Below are 17,739 nucleotides of genomic sequence, written 5' to 3' on the forward strand. Positions count from 1 at the left end.
TTATGTGACCTACTTTCAATGCGTCAAGTCATTCGATCGCTTCAGTGAACACGTTTGAACTTGCTCTAGCGATAGTAACACCTTTATGATTATGTTTAGCTGGTTATATGTCATTATCTAGTTTATTTGTATTGATTGGTTCAGTAGCTGAAATGGATTTTGTGATGTTGTATTAGTTGGATTGGGTGTTGCTTGCATTTTATTGGACGAAAATTTGGATGCAGTAAGAAGTCAATTTAGCAATATTAAAAATGTGAAATTAATTATGTCTGTCTATTTGTTGTTTCATAAGCGATTTAAATATTTGATACACAGATAGTTTATTGACTGAGAAAGGATATACTTAGCTATTTTTTATTTAGATGAAGTGGTTCCATAGGGACTTTCTAATATCTTTATTACTTACCATTTTTATTTCATTGATCAAAGATAAGAAGTTGTATGTTAAGCATCTATTCAAACATTTATTCAAAATAGGCAGGAACGATTTACAATTCCAAGAAACAGAAGAGAGTAATCAATTCTTGTTAAACAGACTCAATCATATTTATATCTAAGCCCACAGCTAATGAGTTTAATAACTTGTCTAACCAGACATTATTTGCATAGTCTAATGTTTCAACACGAATAATTTCATCCTATAGCACTTCATTCTTAGGTTGTGTTCACAGTAAATGTGTATTCGGTAGCTGCTTTGAGTCCGATTTCCCTCCACATAAACAAAATTATTATTACAATAGCTAATTATAGAGACTTTTCTGTCTCAAGTTTGTTTATGTAATGTAATTGTTTTAATTTGGTAATCATACCAATAACTAAGTAACAATTTTTGAATATCTGTTGGCTTTTGAAACTTACCTATGAGTCTCATGTATTTTTACGTCCCATAATAAAAATATTAAGAGATATTCCGAGTGCATTCAGTCGGAAACCGAATCAATTCTATTATAATTATTTATTTCTATTGTCAATTACTCATTAGGTGTATTTAGTACTATCATGAGGTACCTAACTATTGGTAATACTTGTCGTCTAACAATAAGTTGAGTTGGAACTTAGCCTTACAACTCAATATTTATTTAGTTGTGCGTGCTACTGGTTTGACTGTTAATTGACTATTATTTAAGAATGATTGCATAAAACTGCTAATTGCTGTCAGACAATTAAGTTTTTCTGTGAATGTTATGCAAAAATTGTGGGTTAGAAGTAGCGCTTAAGGAGCATATTAGAAGCGGTGTATTGTAGTAAAGTGAATTTGGGTGGTAATTGTATTGTATGGATTGAGAAGTCCTTCCACATTCACACCAATAGTTAGAAACCCAGTCAAACTAAAATTAAATAATTATGCCTAAGTGAATTTATTTTAAAACTTTCTTCTGATACAAAGGTATTTAATGACTTATCAACAAGATATGTAACTTGGCTGATGTAATTCTTGAGCCTAAGTCGTCATACACAGACAAACATACTTTTAAGTGTGTCACTGCTTTTATATTATCTTTCTTACTTGATATTTTGTCTATTTTTTTTCCAAGATTGAGGTCATGAGTTGACAAATTGAAATAATTTTGATGAAAGTTCTAATGATACAAAGTTTAGCTCAAAAAAGTTTTGTACATACTCAACTAAGTTTAGCTTAAGTATACCTAGTTAAGTTATAATTGATAGTGTTTTTTCCCAGATTTTTTTTTTTTATCTTGTTTTGCTAAAATTGAATTCTTTTTTAAGTTAAGCAAACAGTTTTTAAGTACGATTACGATGAATCTCTTTGTTGGACTTGAACTTCTAATTTTCCCAAGCTGTGGTCGTTTTTAATTAATTTAACGAAAATGAGTCAGGAATCATCGGAGCAGTCCTTGGTCTGACTTTGTTTGCTATGACTAATATTACGGCAGAGCCAAAAACCTTATGATATTATACCGTTTTAGTACTTATTTAGTGTTTGAAGAAGTCAGTGGTGTTAGATCCAAAAGATAGTGATGGTGAGGTTTTGAAAATGTGAGTAAAAAAAAATTATTAAAATATTTTTTTGAGTGATATAAAAAATTGGTATGTTGAAAATGAAAATATTGAATGTTGTTAAATAAGTTAAATTTTTGTTGTTTGAATGATGATGATTTTTATTGCAAGGTGAAAGTTTATAATAATTCTAATTTTGTAACTTCAGCTAATTCATAATATCCTCAACGTGTTAAAATAAACCTAGGGCTTAACATAACTCATGGTTCAACGGTGAGAATTCTATGTTTCCAAGTTTATACTTAGCCTTTTAAACCGCATCTTTGTAACCTGAAAATAAGTCATGCATATTTTTTACGTAAACTCGACCAAGTTAAGTTACGATGTTACCTACTTACGAATTTTTTTAAGTCACTTTTTTGCAGTTACTAAGTTACAAGTTTTAAATATATTTTTTTCATGTATTATTTTCAGATTAAGAGAAAAAGCATATTATCAAAATTGACACGAGAATAGAAAACATACAAAAAATTATACTGATTTTTACAAATGACTAAGTTTTTTCGCAAAGATGGTTTTGCCAAAAAAAAAGTTCTGTAATCAAACAGGCCAAAAATTAACAACCACTTATAAAACAAACACAAAAGAATTACAAAATCACGCAAACGAGTATTTTATTTACCGTTTTATGTTTAACTTCGGTTATCAATTTTACTGCCGGTATTCAATCTAAACAAAGGTTTCCACTCGACCCTAAACGCTAATAAACCTAAAAAACACCTCCGATTTCACAAACCGACGCGTATGGCAAAACCACGAACATTAAAACCGTTTTATATTGCTTTTTACGAACCTTATACCGAATACTAAATTACTAATAATAAAACACACGCGCCAACTCTTGTCACAGACCCGGGTCTATCCGAGTCAAGTTTACGTCTATCTTCTGAACAAAGAGCTGTTAAAATATCGCGAAACGAAATATAGTAGGTTTGCGGCAAGAGCCAGTGGTCGAGTGAACGCTTTCCGTTTAACAACCCCGTTGTCTCCAGTCCACCATTCTTACGTCACCTCACCCCATACGATTCAAGCCCTCCCATTGGCCAATTCGCTTTGGCGCGCTTTCTACGTCCAAAATTCAAAATGCACGGTATCATCTCGCCCCCTTCCACAAAGGGAAGGTTTTGTATCATCGAAACGAGAGAGACACACTTTGTCGACTGCTGTTGTAACATGATGTAACCTGAGTGAAAAGAGACACATGCATCTAGATTCAGAGAGGGGGAAAGGGACGGGGACAGCGGTGTGGACGTTGATTGTAGTAGTGGAGTGCGAAGGGAGCGTGCTACCGTGCGTTCCACTATTTATAATCAAATGGGCTGCGCTAGTGTGCGTGTGTGCACACGTTATGCACCGCACCAACACAGGGGGACGCGTCGAGCGAGGCAATGATGTGCACGAAGTATTATCCCTTATTACACGATTTGCTTCCGTGCCGGCCGCACGTGCAATAGTCGTCTGTCGACCTCTTTTGTAGAGCGGCGTGCGAAGTCAGTTTGTTTACATCGGTTAGCCGCAGCGATGCATAGTGCGTTAGTTAGCGCGATTGTGTCATCGACCGTGCGCTGGTTACACCTAAATTGCGAGTGATTTACGGACAATGTACCGCACGAGTTTTTTGCGGCCAAAACTTTTTGTGATCTTGTGAACTTTTGAGGTCGGAACTTTACCTGTGATCTCATTATCGCCAAATTGAACTGTGTTTATTTTTATTTCGGACTCTGTGCCATTTGGTGTGTCAAAGTGAACTTTTTGAGTGATATTTTCGCAAAATTGACTTTCGAGAAATTTTCGACGAGAAAACTTTTCTACCACTTGAAACTTTTTCTGATTTACCCGAGAGAGAATTTTTGAGGAAGTAAAATTTTTGGAGAACGGTGTTCGGAAATTGAAGGAAAAATTTTTTGATTCAATTTTTCAATAAAAACGAAGAAGTGGATCTAAAAGCGGAGGAGAACTTAACACAAACAGGCACACAGCATTTATGCATAACAAACAAACAGCGATCTGTCCACGCTTCTTCCGTAGAAAAAGACTTTGCGAGAGACAAAGATGGCTATAGCATTCAACTTGCCGAGTGAGAGAGAGGCATCAGAGGAGAACTTTTCGCGGCTGAACCGGCTTCTAGCCGAGCTGTACGAAGTTCTGTGCCACATCTTGGTATCGCGACAGCCTGGCCAAGAAGTCCAGGACAATAGGCGAGGTGAGTGTCCGCGAGACCATAACACACCACCTTACCACTTAAGATGCAATTCGACCTACATCGTCAACCTCGTGATGGTTGTGGCGATCATAAAGGTATCCCTCGCGTCGTCTCTCTTCAATACCATCAGATAAAATGAAGATTCCTAGATAAGTATTGTTGACAGTAATACTGCAAAGCAGATCTGGACTGTTGTTACGTATTTTTAAGTCCCTCCGTATTTTATTTTGTGCCTATTTGTTCTGATAGAGATGTTGTGTCCAACTGCACTTAATTTGTAAATGGTGGTTACGTCGTAATTAAATCCAGTGGTCCCCGCAACTCGATTTAATTCGACATTGCAATTCTAACATTTATTCCGCTTTTTAAAAATGAATTTTGCTTTTTACCAAATTTGAGTGAAGTTCGACAAAACGCCTCATGAATTTCTAAAAATCGTAATAATTATATTTTTTTATGTCGTGCATTTAATAAAATGTTTATTATCGTACGGAAATATTTTTCTATAAATATGTTCGTAAGTGCTTTCGCCATTATATCCGCTGCATTTTACAAAATAGTTATTTTACCAGTGATTGCAATTACAAGTAACAATGATTGTAATTGATTACGACTTTAATTTTATTTTAGTGTTGTTAAGTTTTTGATTTAATTACATTTCCATTTGATCTCTTGTTTATCAATTTTAGATTCATTTAAATCTAGTTTAATTTATTCCATTTTAATTTGACGATAAAATAAAGTTTAAACTTAGAGTAACTTACTTTTTATAAGACACGTATCTAGATCTCAATTATTATTTTAGTTCCAAATAATTTCGATAGTCATAAATAGTTTCATTTTCATTTAATTGTTTTCATTTGAATCGATTAGACACCAAATATTAGTTAAATTTACGAAATCGTAAACGAATGTGGAAGCCTAAAAGATATTGAAATCAATTTTAAGGAAGACAAAAAATAATATTGAAATGTCTCCTAATTTCAATAAATGTTTAATTAAATTTTAATTTAGGTACAACTGTAAATATTTTATCGTAATATAATTATCAGGTGAATATAATTTTGTTAAAACAATTTGTTTCAGAATATGTTCTGTTTCCAAAAAAGTGTAAAAAATTTGACAAAAAAAATTGTTTCCTAATTTGTATAAATGATATAGAATTAAATATTTGACTTGTAAATATTGCATTTAAATGTTTGTGATTTTTTTCTTTTTTAATAAGCATACATACTTATTTCCAAGTACCTATTGTAGTTAAGTACAGCATGTAATCAACTCGTATAACCAGGATTGTGTTAATTTGTCGCCCTAACATTTTATGGGGTATAATAATATTGTGAAATAAATATTATTTTGTAAAAACTTAAATATGTTTTTTTTTCTACATATTTTGCTACCCCAGCCTAAGACAGTTACAAACTAAAAAGTGCTACGCATTTAATAAAAGTCCGCAATCCGAACTTAGAACGAACTTAAACGTAACTTAGAATATTTTTCCGAACACAGTTGAACTTCACTATATGTATTTATTTTTTTTTAAACAATTTAAATACCAACCTATACAATTTAGAATAAAAATACAATACTAATATTCCGTCATACAAATACTAACACAACTCATAAAGCCGTGTTTAGTCCGACGCACTGGATCGTCAATCAAGTCAAAAATATCCAATGTTTACGCTACATCGCTGTCAGTGCCGACGTGTTCCAACTAGTTCTGTTATGTAGGGACAGGATATATTAACACGAGATATATTGTATTAACACTGTGGTTTTGTAGAAAAATATTGTGGTCAATAACTACTGCAGGATTTGTGTAGTGATTCACGTTTGAGAGAGTTTTTTTCAACTTAGATATATATTTTTTGCAAATAGCATTGCATAGTTTTAGTACGAAATTTTGAAGTGCAAAAAGTGATAGGTAGAAAAATCGGTGCATATATAAAATGTTATGTTTCTTTGGTGATATATTGTTGAGTTTGATCATATAAAAATATTTTTTCGACAGTAAAATTACAGGCACTGATTTACCATACTACTTTTATGATTGACGTTGTTCAGAAAAACATACGTCTTTCTGAACATCAACATCTTATACTAAAATGTACCACATCTGTAAAATGCACTCGGAACTTAAAATTCAAGTCACAAAACTAAGTTCTAAACGTTAAGAGAACATGAACTAGTTCAAGCTTGGCGGGACGTAAACTTGGCACGCTCTAAATCGTGGCTGCAGTCACGATTCGCCACGGTCCAAGTTATAGGCTTGTGTCTTATAAATATAATACTATTTAGGTCTAAAGAAAATCTTTGTAGGGTTGTTAAATATAAGACATTACTGAAATATTGAAGGTTATAGGTAAATAATAACTAACAATCAAACTGGCAATAAAATGCAGTTTTAAAACATAAGAGCAATCAAATTAATGAAAGTGAATATTTAACCAAAGCATTGTAGAATCACGAAGACAATAATAATTATGTATTAAATGGTCGCAGAAAAAAACTGAACCAGAAAATTACCATCGAAGCTTAGCTATGGAATCGCTATCAAGAAAAAACTATAGTAAAACACAATCTTATAAGATAGGCTGATAAATTGATTAAAATTCCAGTTAGCATTCAAATCTCTGATTCAAATATTCATACACCAAAAGTGTCTAATAAGATTAATGTACCAAAGTAAACGATCAATCAAATTTTATCAAAGCTTACTGAACTATTAGATTCAATAATAAATGACTTGGAAAATAATACAGCAAGAACGCTAACATTTCATACATTAGACCGTGACAAAGCGTTGGCAATGGACTCGATGCAAAACGTTTGACTATCGAAAGCGAAAATCGATGGCAATCGTATCGGATTGCGGACGAAATAATTGAAAATGATATTATGATATAATACTGTATCGTCATTGGTTTAAAACCCGACGGAAATGACAAAATAGGCTGCAATTCAACTTAAGTTTTACGACCCCTAATAGAACTGCCAGAATTGCAACTTTTTTTGTTGGCTAGGGAAACTTATACAAATTCTGTCAGATAATATAAGGGCTGAAAAGCACCGAATGAATAATGACGAAGATATACAATTTAAAATGAAAGCAAAGTCAAACTTCACTACTCTATTGGTATAAAAAGCAAAATTCATATTTAATCTGTGTGGTCTTCTAAACAGCAAAAACAAAATTATGTTTTGCTTGTAACTGAGACAAGATTTCTATGTTTTTCTTCCCAAAGCTTTAGAAATGGCTGAGTTCGTGCATTTCCAAAACGGTAAGTACAATTTTGTAAGAAAAGTAAGTCACGGTTTTGAAGAACTTATTTTCGATTCCCATTGGACTGGAAAGAGACGGTTCAGCAGTTTTTGAGCTTTTTTATTTTATGTTGTCATCGATATAGTCCTCTTTTGTGAAATTCGATGGCTGGGACTTTTTATTGTCAAGCAATTGGATAAGTAATCAAGAAAGTGTATTGATGTCTCATTGAAGGATGATGATAAATCCAGTAGCGGACTTGAAAAAGAATAAGAAAAAACTTATGAATTACTGTTAGCTTTCTCCGGGAAGTTTAATGAAGTACATGTTCATTGATGGATTTATAGCGTTGTAGAAGATTCAAGTAAAACGGGGAATAATAACTGAAGTAGGTCCTATAATTCATTCATTTTTGACGGAACGGGAAGCGTTTAAGCAATAGGGCACTAGATACTAATAGCATATCAAAAGTACTTTTTTATCATGTTCATAGATTTGCGGTTAAAACGTAAAAATACTAACAAATTCTGCTCGAAATTCTAGTTACAACTTAATTTAATAGTCTGCTAGGTCTTCGCATCGTAAACGATCATAAAATTATTGCACTTCCAATACATATATCAAAACAGCCCAAGGGTTTAATACATTTGATTTATCACTCAGTCTGTATGTTAATTTTAGTCTATTTATGTTCAAAATTAGCACTTTGTCACCGATACTTGTGCTCACTGGTCGAATTCTGTTTAAATTAGATTTACCTATTACCTTCCTCCGTACTAATGTCGTTAGCAATGGCAACTAATATTGTATTATAATTGTTGTTGAAGCACGGTTCTGAACATAATCATTTCAATATGCTCTCTACGGTATCACACCAGGATTTAAATGTGAACAACAATAAGGCACAAAAAATATGAATCTAAATCAAATGAACTTGTTGCTTCCGTATCATTAATATTCCTATAAGATCTATGACTGAAACTAGACTCTGGTTCCAATCCAAGTTCAATGTTAGATATACCACTATCAGGTATGTATTTTAAACTGGTATTACGCATGTTTGTTGTATAACCTCAATAATAATCTTCGATTTTTTCGGGAGTCCCCCAATACTTACACATTTTTTTCCTTTCTCATTAGTCATTCGGAGCACACAAGTCGCTCACGCCTCCGAAAATCTCGACGTCAGCATAATGACATCTTTGACCAACACTATAACATCAGATAGTAGGTCTACTTAAAATATCGTTATGAAAATTATAAGTCTTGGATCTGACAGGACTGGTAGCAGCTACTTAAATGAGCGTACTATAGTAACTGCCGTACTATTACTAAAGATTGGAGCAGTAATGCTCACATATTATGTAAATAGGTCCTGTTAGGTACTTGCAAAGACTGAACACAAATCCAAGACTTCTATTCGTGAAATTATGATGCAATGTTACCGGTTAATTCTGGGCATTGATCCCAATTGATGGGGTTTGCTACAAGCTCGGCTGACAATTTTATTCCTCAAAATCTGTAAGTTCCATAATCAGACTTTTTTTGACAAAAATATCTAGGGAAGGCTTGGTAAGCTTTCAGAAAGCTCACATTGAACTAGTTTAGTTAGTGGTATAACAGAATTAGTCCTTTGTAAACAAATAACTACCTTCTTCAGTAACCCAAACAATACTCAGGTTCAAAACTAAGATATTGTTTGAGAATCGTACATCATCTACCATCTGAATAACATGTTCTATTACTTCATCAATTGTCTGTAAGTCAGTAGTAACAGATTTAAATCTATATCCTACAAGCAATATCTAGCTAATCATTTCGTTTATTATCTACGCGAGAATCTAAACAGTCAAACAGCAATTTTATGCACAATTTTCTACCACATAAGTAGCAATTTTAGAATTACACCAACATAATACATTATTTGTGTTCAATCAAATAATTTTGGTTTCACAATCCTACACATTGAAATTCTAACTCTAACTGTATAGATTTGAATAAATAATTCTGACTGATTAGATAAAACAGCTTTAGATTCTAATTTGTTCATATTAAAACTAAGTTCAGCTTTATGTTCATTATTATGTTTATCTACTTCTAGATTATATCTCGTTATTAAAGCTGTCTTTGTTTCTAGTTTAGAATGAGCCAATTATGATTTGTTTAGATCTTTAACTATGCTAAGTATGTTATTACTGACGTAGGTAGGTGCAGTGGTAGTTCGAACGATACTAGTTATAGAGATATCCTATGTGTACCTAAGTGTTTTAGCTACTTGTTTTTAAATACACCAATAGAAGATACTCAAAATTTCGCAACTCCCCCAAATAAGAATATTGAAGTTATTAGATAAGAAATTCCCAAATTGGTAACTAGCTCTAAACAGTCACTCTGATACCCGTTAACACTTGTTTAACTTCCAACTCATTAACCATTCTCTAGCTAACAGTAACAAAACAAAAAACTTTTCAAAAATATTTTAACACAAAAATGGGCAATAACAATAAGCTTAAACGAGAGTAAATCAATACTTTTACAAAAAAAAAAGAAACGAGTTCCGTACAAAACTGTACTACGGACTTTTTTCATAGTGTATAAAGAGCCTTAATATATTCCACAGGTGGGTTCCCGAACAGGTGCCTGCTTTTTTTTTTCTTTTTTTTTTATTGTAAGGACAAGTTCAGACAAGTTCAATAGAGCTTTGTCTGAGTTCGTTCCTAGCCCCGATTTGGTATATTTTGATGTCTTTTTTTTCAATATATTTATGGACGAACCGTGGAACGAATGATAATTTATTGCAACGGACTCTGAATTTTAAAGAGTTGATGGGATTTGGGTTTTGTGTTTTTTGGAAGTTTATACCAGTAGCTGTTTTATAGGGTAGGGTTATTGAGTTCTGTTTTTCATTTATCTGAATAGATATTTTACTATCTCTGGCTGTTTAAAGTCAATCTTGTTCTTTTTTACGAAGTTATAATACGATTTCTATATTGATTTTTATTTTAAATCTGAGAACGCAAAAAAATCCGACGCTCATTTTATTAAAAAATCATTTTGTATTTCAAGTAGGTAGCGGTCATTAAAAATTCAAATTTCGCAGCACCTGCTCAAAGGGTAGGGGAATCGTTGAAAAATCTTAACCGCAAACCGAGAGGACCCTTTGCAGAGCATAATATGGCAAACATGATCTCTTTATACAAATTTTATGGTTCGTGTAATAAGATTCATAGAACATGTAAGATGCAATATAATTGGTATCATAATACTTAGAAACTAGTTGCTACCAAGTTGTGGTCAATTTGCATTTGCATAAAATGTGGAAATATTGTGTGAAATTCTTTAATTAGTAAGTATGTGGTCAAAAATGGTTTTTGCCCCTGGTGACATTTTAGCATGGTTGGTTTCTTGTGATTGTTGGTACTTGATAAATTCTGGAACAGAAAAAAAAAACTTGTAATTTGTGTTTCTTATTGCGGACTTTATGATTAATGGTAGGTACTTATTGGAGCAGATTTGGAAAAAATGTCTGTTTGGACTTGAACTCTTAGATAAAGTCGTTAGCAATTCCCGAAGTACATACATATAATAAAAAATAAATTCATCAACATAAAATCAAATAAACAGCTTACCACTGTGTAATTTATTACGATATACTGCCTAAACATCATCTACAAGAATTATAATGGCTCATTTTACTCATAATTGTAATACCCAATAATCTCTATTTTGTTTCTCCTCATTTCTCCATCATGACCAAACGAAACCCGTTTCTAATAAATTTCTTTGACATTTAAAGAAACTTTATAACGAAAGCTGATATTGTTTTAATCATAAAATACATAATTTGGCTGTTCAACATCACTTTTAACTTGCCAGTTAACTTAGAACCTTTCAAGATTAACTACACAACAACAGTTAATGGTAACTAGAGGGTCAAGATAGTCTGGTGTAACCTTTTTGACCTCAAACGTTGCTACCTTCGTATTACGAGCCTTAAATCCATTTTATAGCATTTTGATTGTATTTTTCGGCGATCCAGAATATCCATATCGAATTTTACGATTCAGATTAATTATTGCAGCCGTCCAAAATATTATAACGTCTTTAGAAAAGTTTGAGATTGAAGCTTGAGGGTTTCAGCAAAATTGATTCCTGAATATGATGTTCCCAATGATTTACAAGTTCAAACAATATTTTCAGTCATCATAGTAAGTCATCTCAGAACACTTTGGGTTGATGACATAGTCAATAATACATCATGACAAAGATGTACCTAAGCTCTCCTATAGGTAGGCACGAAGAAAGAAATAACATAATTACAAAAGTGATGAAACCAAAGCAAAGAAAAAAAGCAGTCGCTTCATTTAACAGTACCTAAAAATATTCATAGATCACAACACGCATTAAATAAAGAAAAAAATAAGTAACAGCAGTAAACGTATGAACATAAAAGTCATCAGAGCCATAATTGCCTCTATTTGCTGTGATAAAACAAGTCCGAAGTAGCCACGTGTTTGTAATATAGTGAGACAAAGACCATGTTTGAGCCATTGTGGCCTAACATAATTGGAGTGGAGTGGTTTAAGGTTTGAATTTCATGACAAAATAATGTATCTGAATGTCATTTAATTTTTTTGAGTTGACATTCAATTAGATGTCTGGATTGATGAAGATTTTGGAGAAGTAGATAATGTTCCGATTAAAGATAGTTGAGATCTGTAAGCTGAGCAAAGCTTTCGAGGCTTATTGCCTAGGATTTATCCGTGTAGTAACTGTATGGCATTAAAATAGGGATTTGTAGTAGGAAAGACTAGAAATTCTTTATCAGAAACTAGATTAGGATTACGCCAAAAATGGCTCATATTCTTAATAGGTAAACATATTCTGTTGAAAGAAAGTGACTAATATAATAAGAAAGTATTATGCAACGGGTAACTAGTAAACATAAAGTTATTAATTCACAAGAAAAAGCCGTATCTCATAACAATGCTTAATTTCTTTAATAGCTTCATAGTAAGCATTACGTTACACACAAAGTATATTAAGTTTATTATAATGAAAAACTTAAACGTGGGAATTACACAGCTCATTGCACTTTAATGCAATAAAAAGCTTTTTGTTTTTATTATTATTTATGAACTATTAACATAGCTTGGATGTTACGTTACGAGAATTCTTGACATGTGTTGTTGTGCTTGAAATCTTGGAGCTATTATTTCAGAGTAATGACTTCTTTATGTTGTTCAAATGATTAAAATATTTTAACAGAGCAGTCTATAGTAGAGAAATACCTTGTAGGATTTACACTCAGAAATATTAAAATAAATTAATATAGTAGCCTAGACACCTGAAATGTAATTGATAGACGAGATGGAAATAATTTAGCAGTATTGGCTCTTTCCGAATAGAAAAATATTATAGCTCAGCCAAAACGGACAAATTGTTAGATCATCGAACCGCACGAGTTATTTTTTTACGACAGCAAAATGAAAAGCAAGCTCACCGTTAATTAATTTAACAAAATTCATCACCAAAAAACCAAACCCGCACACACTCAAATCCCAACTACGAAAGCTCATACAAATCGGCGCAATAATTTCAAAGATTAACACGACCAAATAAACTGCAGTTCCCATCATTTTGGAGTATTAACAGAGTCGTGACAAGATCCCTGTTGAGAAATTACTGTAAACACAGTTATGATACGTAAACCTGTCATTAACGAAGGTTTTGAGGGCAATCAGGAACTTGTTTTTTTACGACGCTATAAATTTGGGCAGCGAGCCCTTTTGTTGTTTGGTGTTAGTGTTTTACTTGGGGATGAGATGAAAGGCTTAGATTTAGAGAAATACTAGCAAAATCTTTCTGAAGTATTAGGTATTTGTGTTTGATAAGTTGGTACAGTTAATTGTTTTGGAGGCATCATCTAAAGCTTCTGCTTTCAAAGATCAATCACAGTAACAACAATCTTATAGTATGGTGGCAAGAGCCTACGAAAAATATACATAATAAATATTTTTTTTCCATTGCAGTAGCAGTTTTGATAATTAAATTGAATGACATAACATTTAAAACAAGAAGGATTTTTCCATGGTCCAATTTACTGAATAAGTACAAGTTAATACCCTAACAATGAAAACGACAATAAAGGATTTGTCACCTGCACTTGCTTAATTGCCCTCATAACCACACATTACCAATTATAATCTACGGACCAACCTACTCCAAACTCATTAAAATCCATGATACACAGAGTTACGAATAAAACCGCAGAAAGGATGTCCTGGAAACGCCACGGCGACGAGGAAAACGATTTCATTGTTTTGATATTTTTCTCAGAATTGTTTTAGATTGCCTATCCTTTCTTGGCAAAGCATCTTCGTGATAATCGAGCTTCTGGGACCAGAGGTGTAGTTCCAGAAATTGAAACGTGAAAGAATTTGTTAAGGAAAATATTAAGATTCTCTAACGTTAGTTATGTAGCTGTTATTGTTGTACAATTTACGTTTAGGTATATAATAGATGCTCTCACACTGAAGTAATGATGTTGAAATCATTTCATACCTGGGAAGTGGTCCTTCATTTCTCATAAAACGAATGTTACTAGTATCAAGTTATTATTTGTTGCATAAATACATATATTTTATCAATCACTAATGTTTTCCTTAAATCTTTTGTTTCAGGTAAACTTATTTTATTTTTCAAAATTGTTCCTAACGAATCCAGGACCTGGTGAGTACAATACTGTAATATGGACGATACGATATGATTTAGTTCATATAAATCCTTAAACATCAAGATGCACATAAAACTTTCTAACAGCCGATACAAAACTTTTGGATCAATTCAACCATAAAGTTCAAGCACTTTTGTTACACCCAAACTTAACCTTAAAAAAACTGTGACACTGACCGTAACCGTTGACCAAATTATATTTACGACTCCCAAAAATAAAGCACAAGACATTGAACTTTATCTTCAAGAAAATAAAGTCCTAAATATCCTTACTGGTACAGATGTTGAAACTGATCTTTATGACGTTACAAATAAGGTCGTTAATAATGTAGATGGTGTTGAAGATAACGGTAAATATAACAAAGTGTTTACCAGTCCGATCAATCATACAAAGTTTATTAAGCGTCAGATTAACTTACTTGAGGTTGGTAAGGTGACACAACCCTTATTAGATGATCAGATAATACGCGTTAAGGAAGAAAGTGTTACGAGAAAATAGGATTAAGTTAATGTTGTTGTATGTCAGAAATGACCTGAAGATAAGGTCGAAGAATTATATAATGCGCAGTTAAATATATTATTATTCTACTTCACAAATAAATAAGTGATTTAATTTAATGATGACTCAGCGTAAATAGAAAAAAAATATTGTTTATTAATATTTTTAAAGGTTTCATTATTATAAGCAATTTTGTTATTATTGATGATTTATTTAACAAGAATTTGTGTTGGCTTTAAAAGGGGTTCATTACTATTTGTAGTTCCTAATGTATGTATTTATGATTCATATACTTAGTACAACGAACTTAAAGTCATCGATATTTCAAAATCGTTTGGGATATGATGGTAATTTGCTTTATCGACACAAACAAAGTTTAGCACAACAAAACTTAGATGCGACCGGAACTAAACCATAAATCATTGCAAGTAACACCATAAGCAAACTCCGATAGACAATATCTGATGTTGCACTTGACAATGATAAATTTTACACTAACGTATACCAAAATTCAAAGAATGAAGTCTTTTGTGCTTTAGGATAAGGTTCAAATTCAGAAACAGATCAAGTTGTGGAATAGCAAATATATGTTGGCGATGCACCAACAAAATAAGAAGGAATGGGAGTAAGAAATTGTCTAGTACCAAAGGCTTATGGGCGTTGCGCTTCATTTAGCAAAAGTATATCGAATTCATCATGTGTAACGTCTGTGTTGTGTGTGTTTTTATTAAAAATTGTACGACGTAATGGGGCTACGACGTCGTTTAAAGTTGATGGCGTACGCTTCAATATTATAGAGTTTGTTATAATGTTGCTAAGCGCTTTCAAGGAAATATGAATTGTGACCAACCGTGATTAGGTCCGATGTTTTTGTAAGATTTGATTTATTATGAGTTAGTTTTATTCTGTCTCTGTTTGTTATTTTCTTTGTTGCTTTTATGAGATTTGATTCTCTTTTTTTTGAACCATACCTTTATCGAATCTATCATTCAAACGAGGAATGAAATTAACCTAATTAACATCGATGCAATCGAGTACAGATATTTATTAGCCAGTAAGTAATTGTAGGCCTATAAATATTAACAACCTGACCAATATAAATTGCCCTTCTTTATTTCCTGACGTGCTTTGCATATTTTACATTAACCATCTACGTACTTTGTCACAGCTATTCATACTATCCCTGCGATATTAATAGCATCTATTGCTTTGTCAAAATGCTTATCTGCCTCGAGGCTCATTATACACGAGTAATGGATCCAACATTTACAAATAGTCACGACTCTGCATTATGTTTTAGTGACACATTATCGACATGATATTATGAAGTTGATGGCTGGCTACTTATGGTGCTTTTAGCGTCCCGATTTAAAATATGACACGTCTTCTTGTGGTTACTGATGTTATGGTAGTAATAAATCATAGGTAATTAGCAATTTTTCATATCTATGAGTTGTGTTGAGCTTTTAGTATGAAAGTGGTTTGATAGGAGCTCATCTGGGGAATATGTCGGCTTATTGACTATAAGTAATGTTGCTGACTTATCGTCATGTGTGTCTTGGGCTAAGCTTGAAGTGCTATCTTCACTGTCAGTTTTAAAAGTATAGACTCTTTGAATACTGCGAATATCTTCCATCATTGGTTAATATTTTTATTATCATTCATTTCAGAAGTCTCAATTATATTTTCTTTCTTTTGTTTTATGTATCTACAGTTACCACTTCAATCTCAACACGTGCCTAAAAGGCCATAACAGCTAAATAGCTTTACTTTACATCTTTTTATTGCTCAAGCCTTATCTAACATGACATCATGGCACTCATAGGCTCGCTCTTGTAAATCACTCCTTCATGGGTTTGTTAAAACATTAATTGATTGCTCTCATAAAATACCGCACGTGGCCATACTCAACATTTTGTTAATTGACACGGACAGATACTGTGATATTGTTTCTATATTTGGAGGTGGTTTTTGATCGGTCATTGCGTTGTGCTTGTCCAGGGCTTCATGTTACAAGTTAATATTAAAGAAGATACTTTTATTTTATTTATCACTTCGAAAACGAGGCGACACATCTTTATGTGCCGCCTCGTTTTCGAAGTGATAAAATGATGATGATCCAAAATTATTATACATGGTTTTAAAAATACTTCCGATCCTGGATTTTAGATGCCGTCAATAATGTGCTAATGTGCACATATTTCAGATTAACTTGACCTCGTGAGGTTCTTTTCGAAGATCATTGGTCCATCTAGATTTAAATCACACCAATCAGAACTCAAAAACAAAAGTCTCCTCAAACTCTAACCTCAATTCTGAACAAAAACAAGGCAGTCTGCAGTCGGAAACCACAATAAAATAATACATAGTATGACATTAGTATGGAGAACACACGCGTTGTAGCAGCATCATTGTGACACACGGGAACTGCGTTTGATTGTAAAATAAGAAATTATTTTTATATCTGGTTAATGGAGTGATGTTGGGGTCACGGATTTGAGAAATGAGTAGCTTGTTAGACGGCATCTCTTGAGTCTCCTTTAATATTTTTCCTTTTGTTTTTCTAAGGTTTGGCAATTAGGAACTAATGCAAAAAATCACAGAAACATTTAAGTCAACTAAATACGTTCACGTGTTGTGGCAATAAAAAAATTGTGTAGTAATAATAATAAATAATACTGCATCTGATGCTTAAAACTCATCGATCACGATAAAGGTTTTTTTTTTAGAAGATTATTAACTTTTGTGTTACTTTATATTTGACGAATAATACCAAACCAACATGTATCCCAACAAGTTGGCCAAACAATCCGACAGTGTATCACAACCCCGTCAACTACGCAATAACCGCGATGACGTGTACAACGATCTTCAGTTAATTATTAACTGAGCTTTTTCTTGCTTTAATGCAGTTTTTGTTGCACTCTACTGTGTTATAAATGATGGGTTTAGAGCATTTAATCAACCAGACCCGAGCCTTCGCCACCACAAATCTATATGCGAGTCTGCCAATTAACA

General features: G+C 32.8%; 1 protein-coding gene across 1 annotated transcript in view; it reads left to right on the top strand.

Annotated features, from left to right (window-relative positions):
* Positions 1-3,272: 3,272 nt before the first annotated feature.
* LOC110374032 (uncharacterized) overlaps positions 3,273-17,739 on the top strand; it is a 113,866-nt gene continuing 99,399 nt past the window's right edge. Inside the window, exon 1 of the mRNA XM_021331556.3 lies at positions 3,273-4,222. Coding sequence (XP_021187231.3) covers positions 4,072-4,222 — 151 coding nt within the window. The 5' untranslated portion in view covers positions 3,273-4,071. The remainder of the gene's footprint in view (positions 4,223-17,739) is intronic.

The sequence above is a fragment of the Helicoverpa armigera genome, chromosome 23 (genome assembly GCF_030705265.1).
Source record: "Helicoverpa armigera isolate CAAS_96S chromosome 23, ASM3070526v1, whole genome shotgun sequence".
Classification (NCBI taxonomy): domain Eukaryota; kingdom Metazoa; phylum Arthropoda; class Insecta; order Lepidoptera; family Noctuidae; genus Helicoverpa; species Helicoverpa armigera.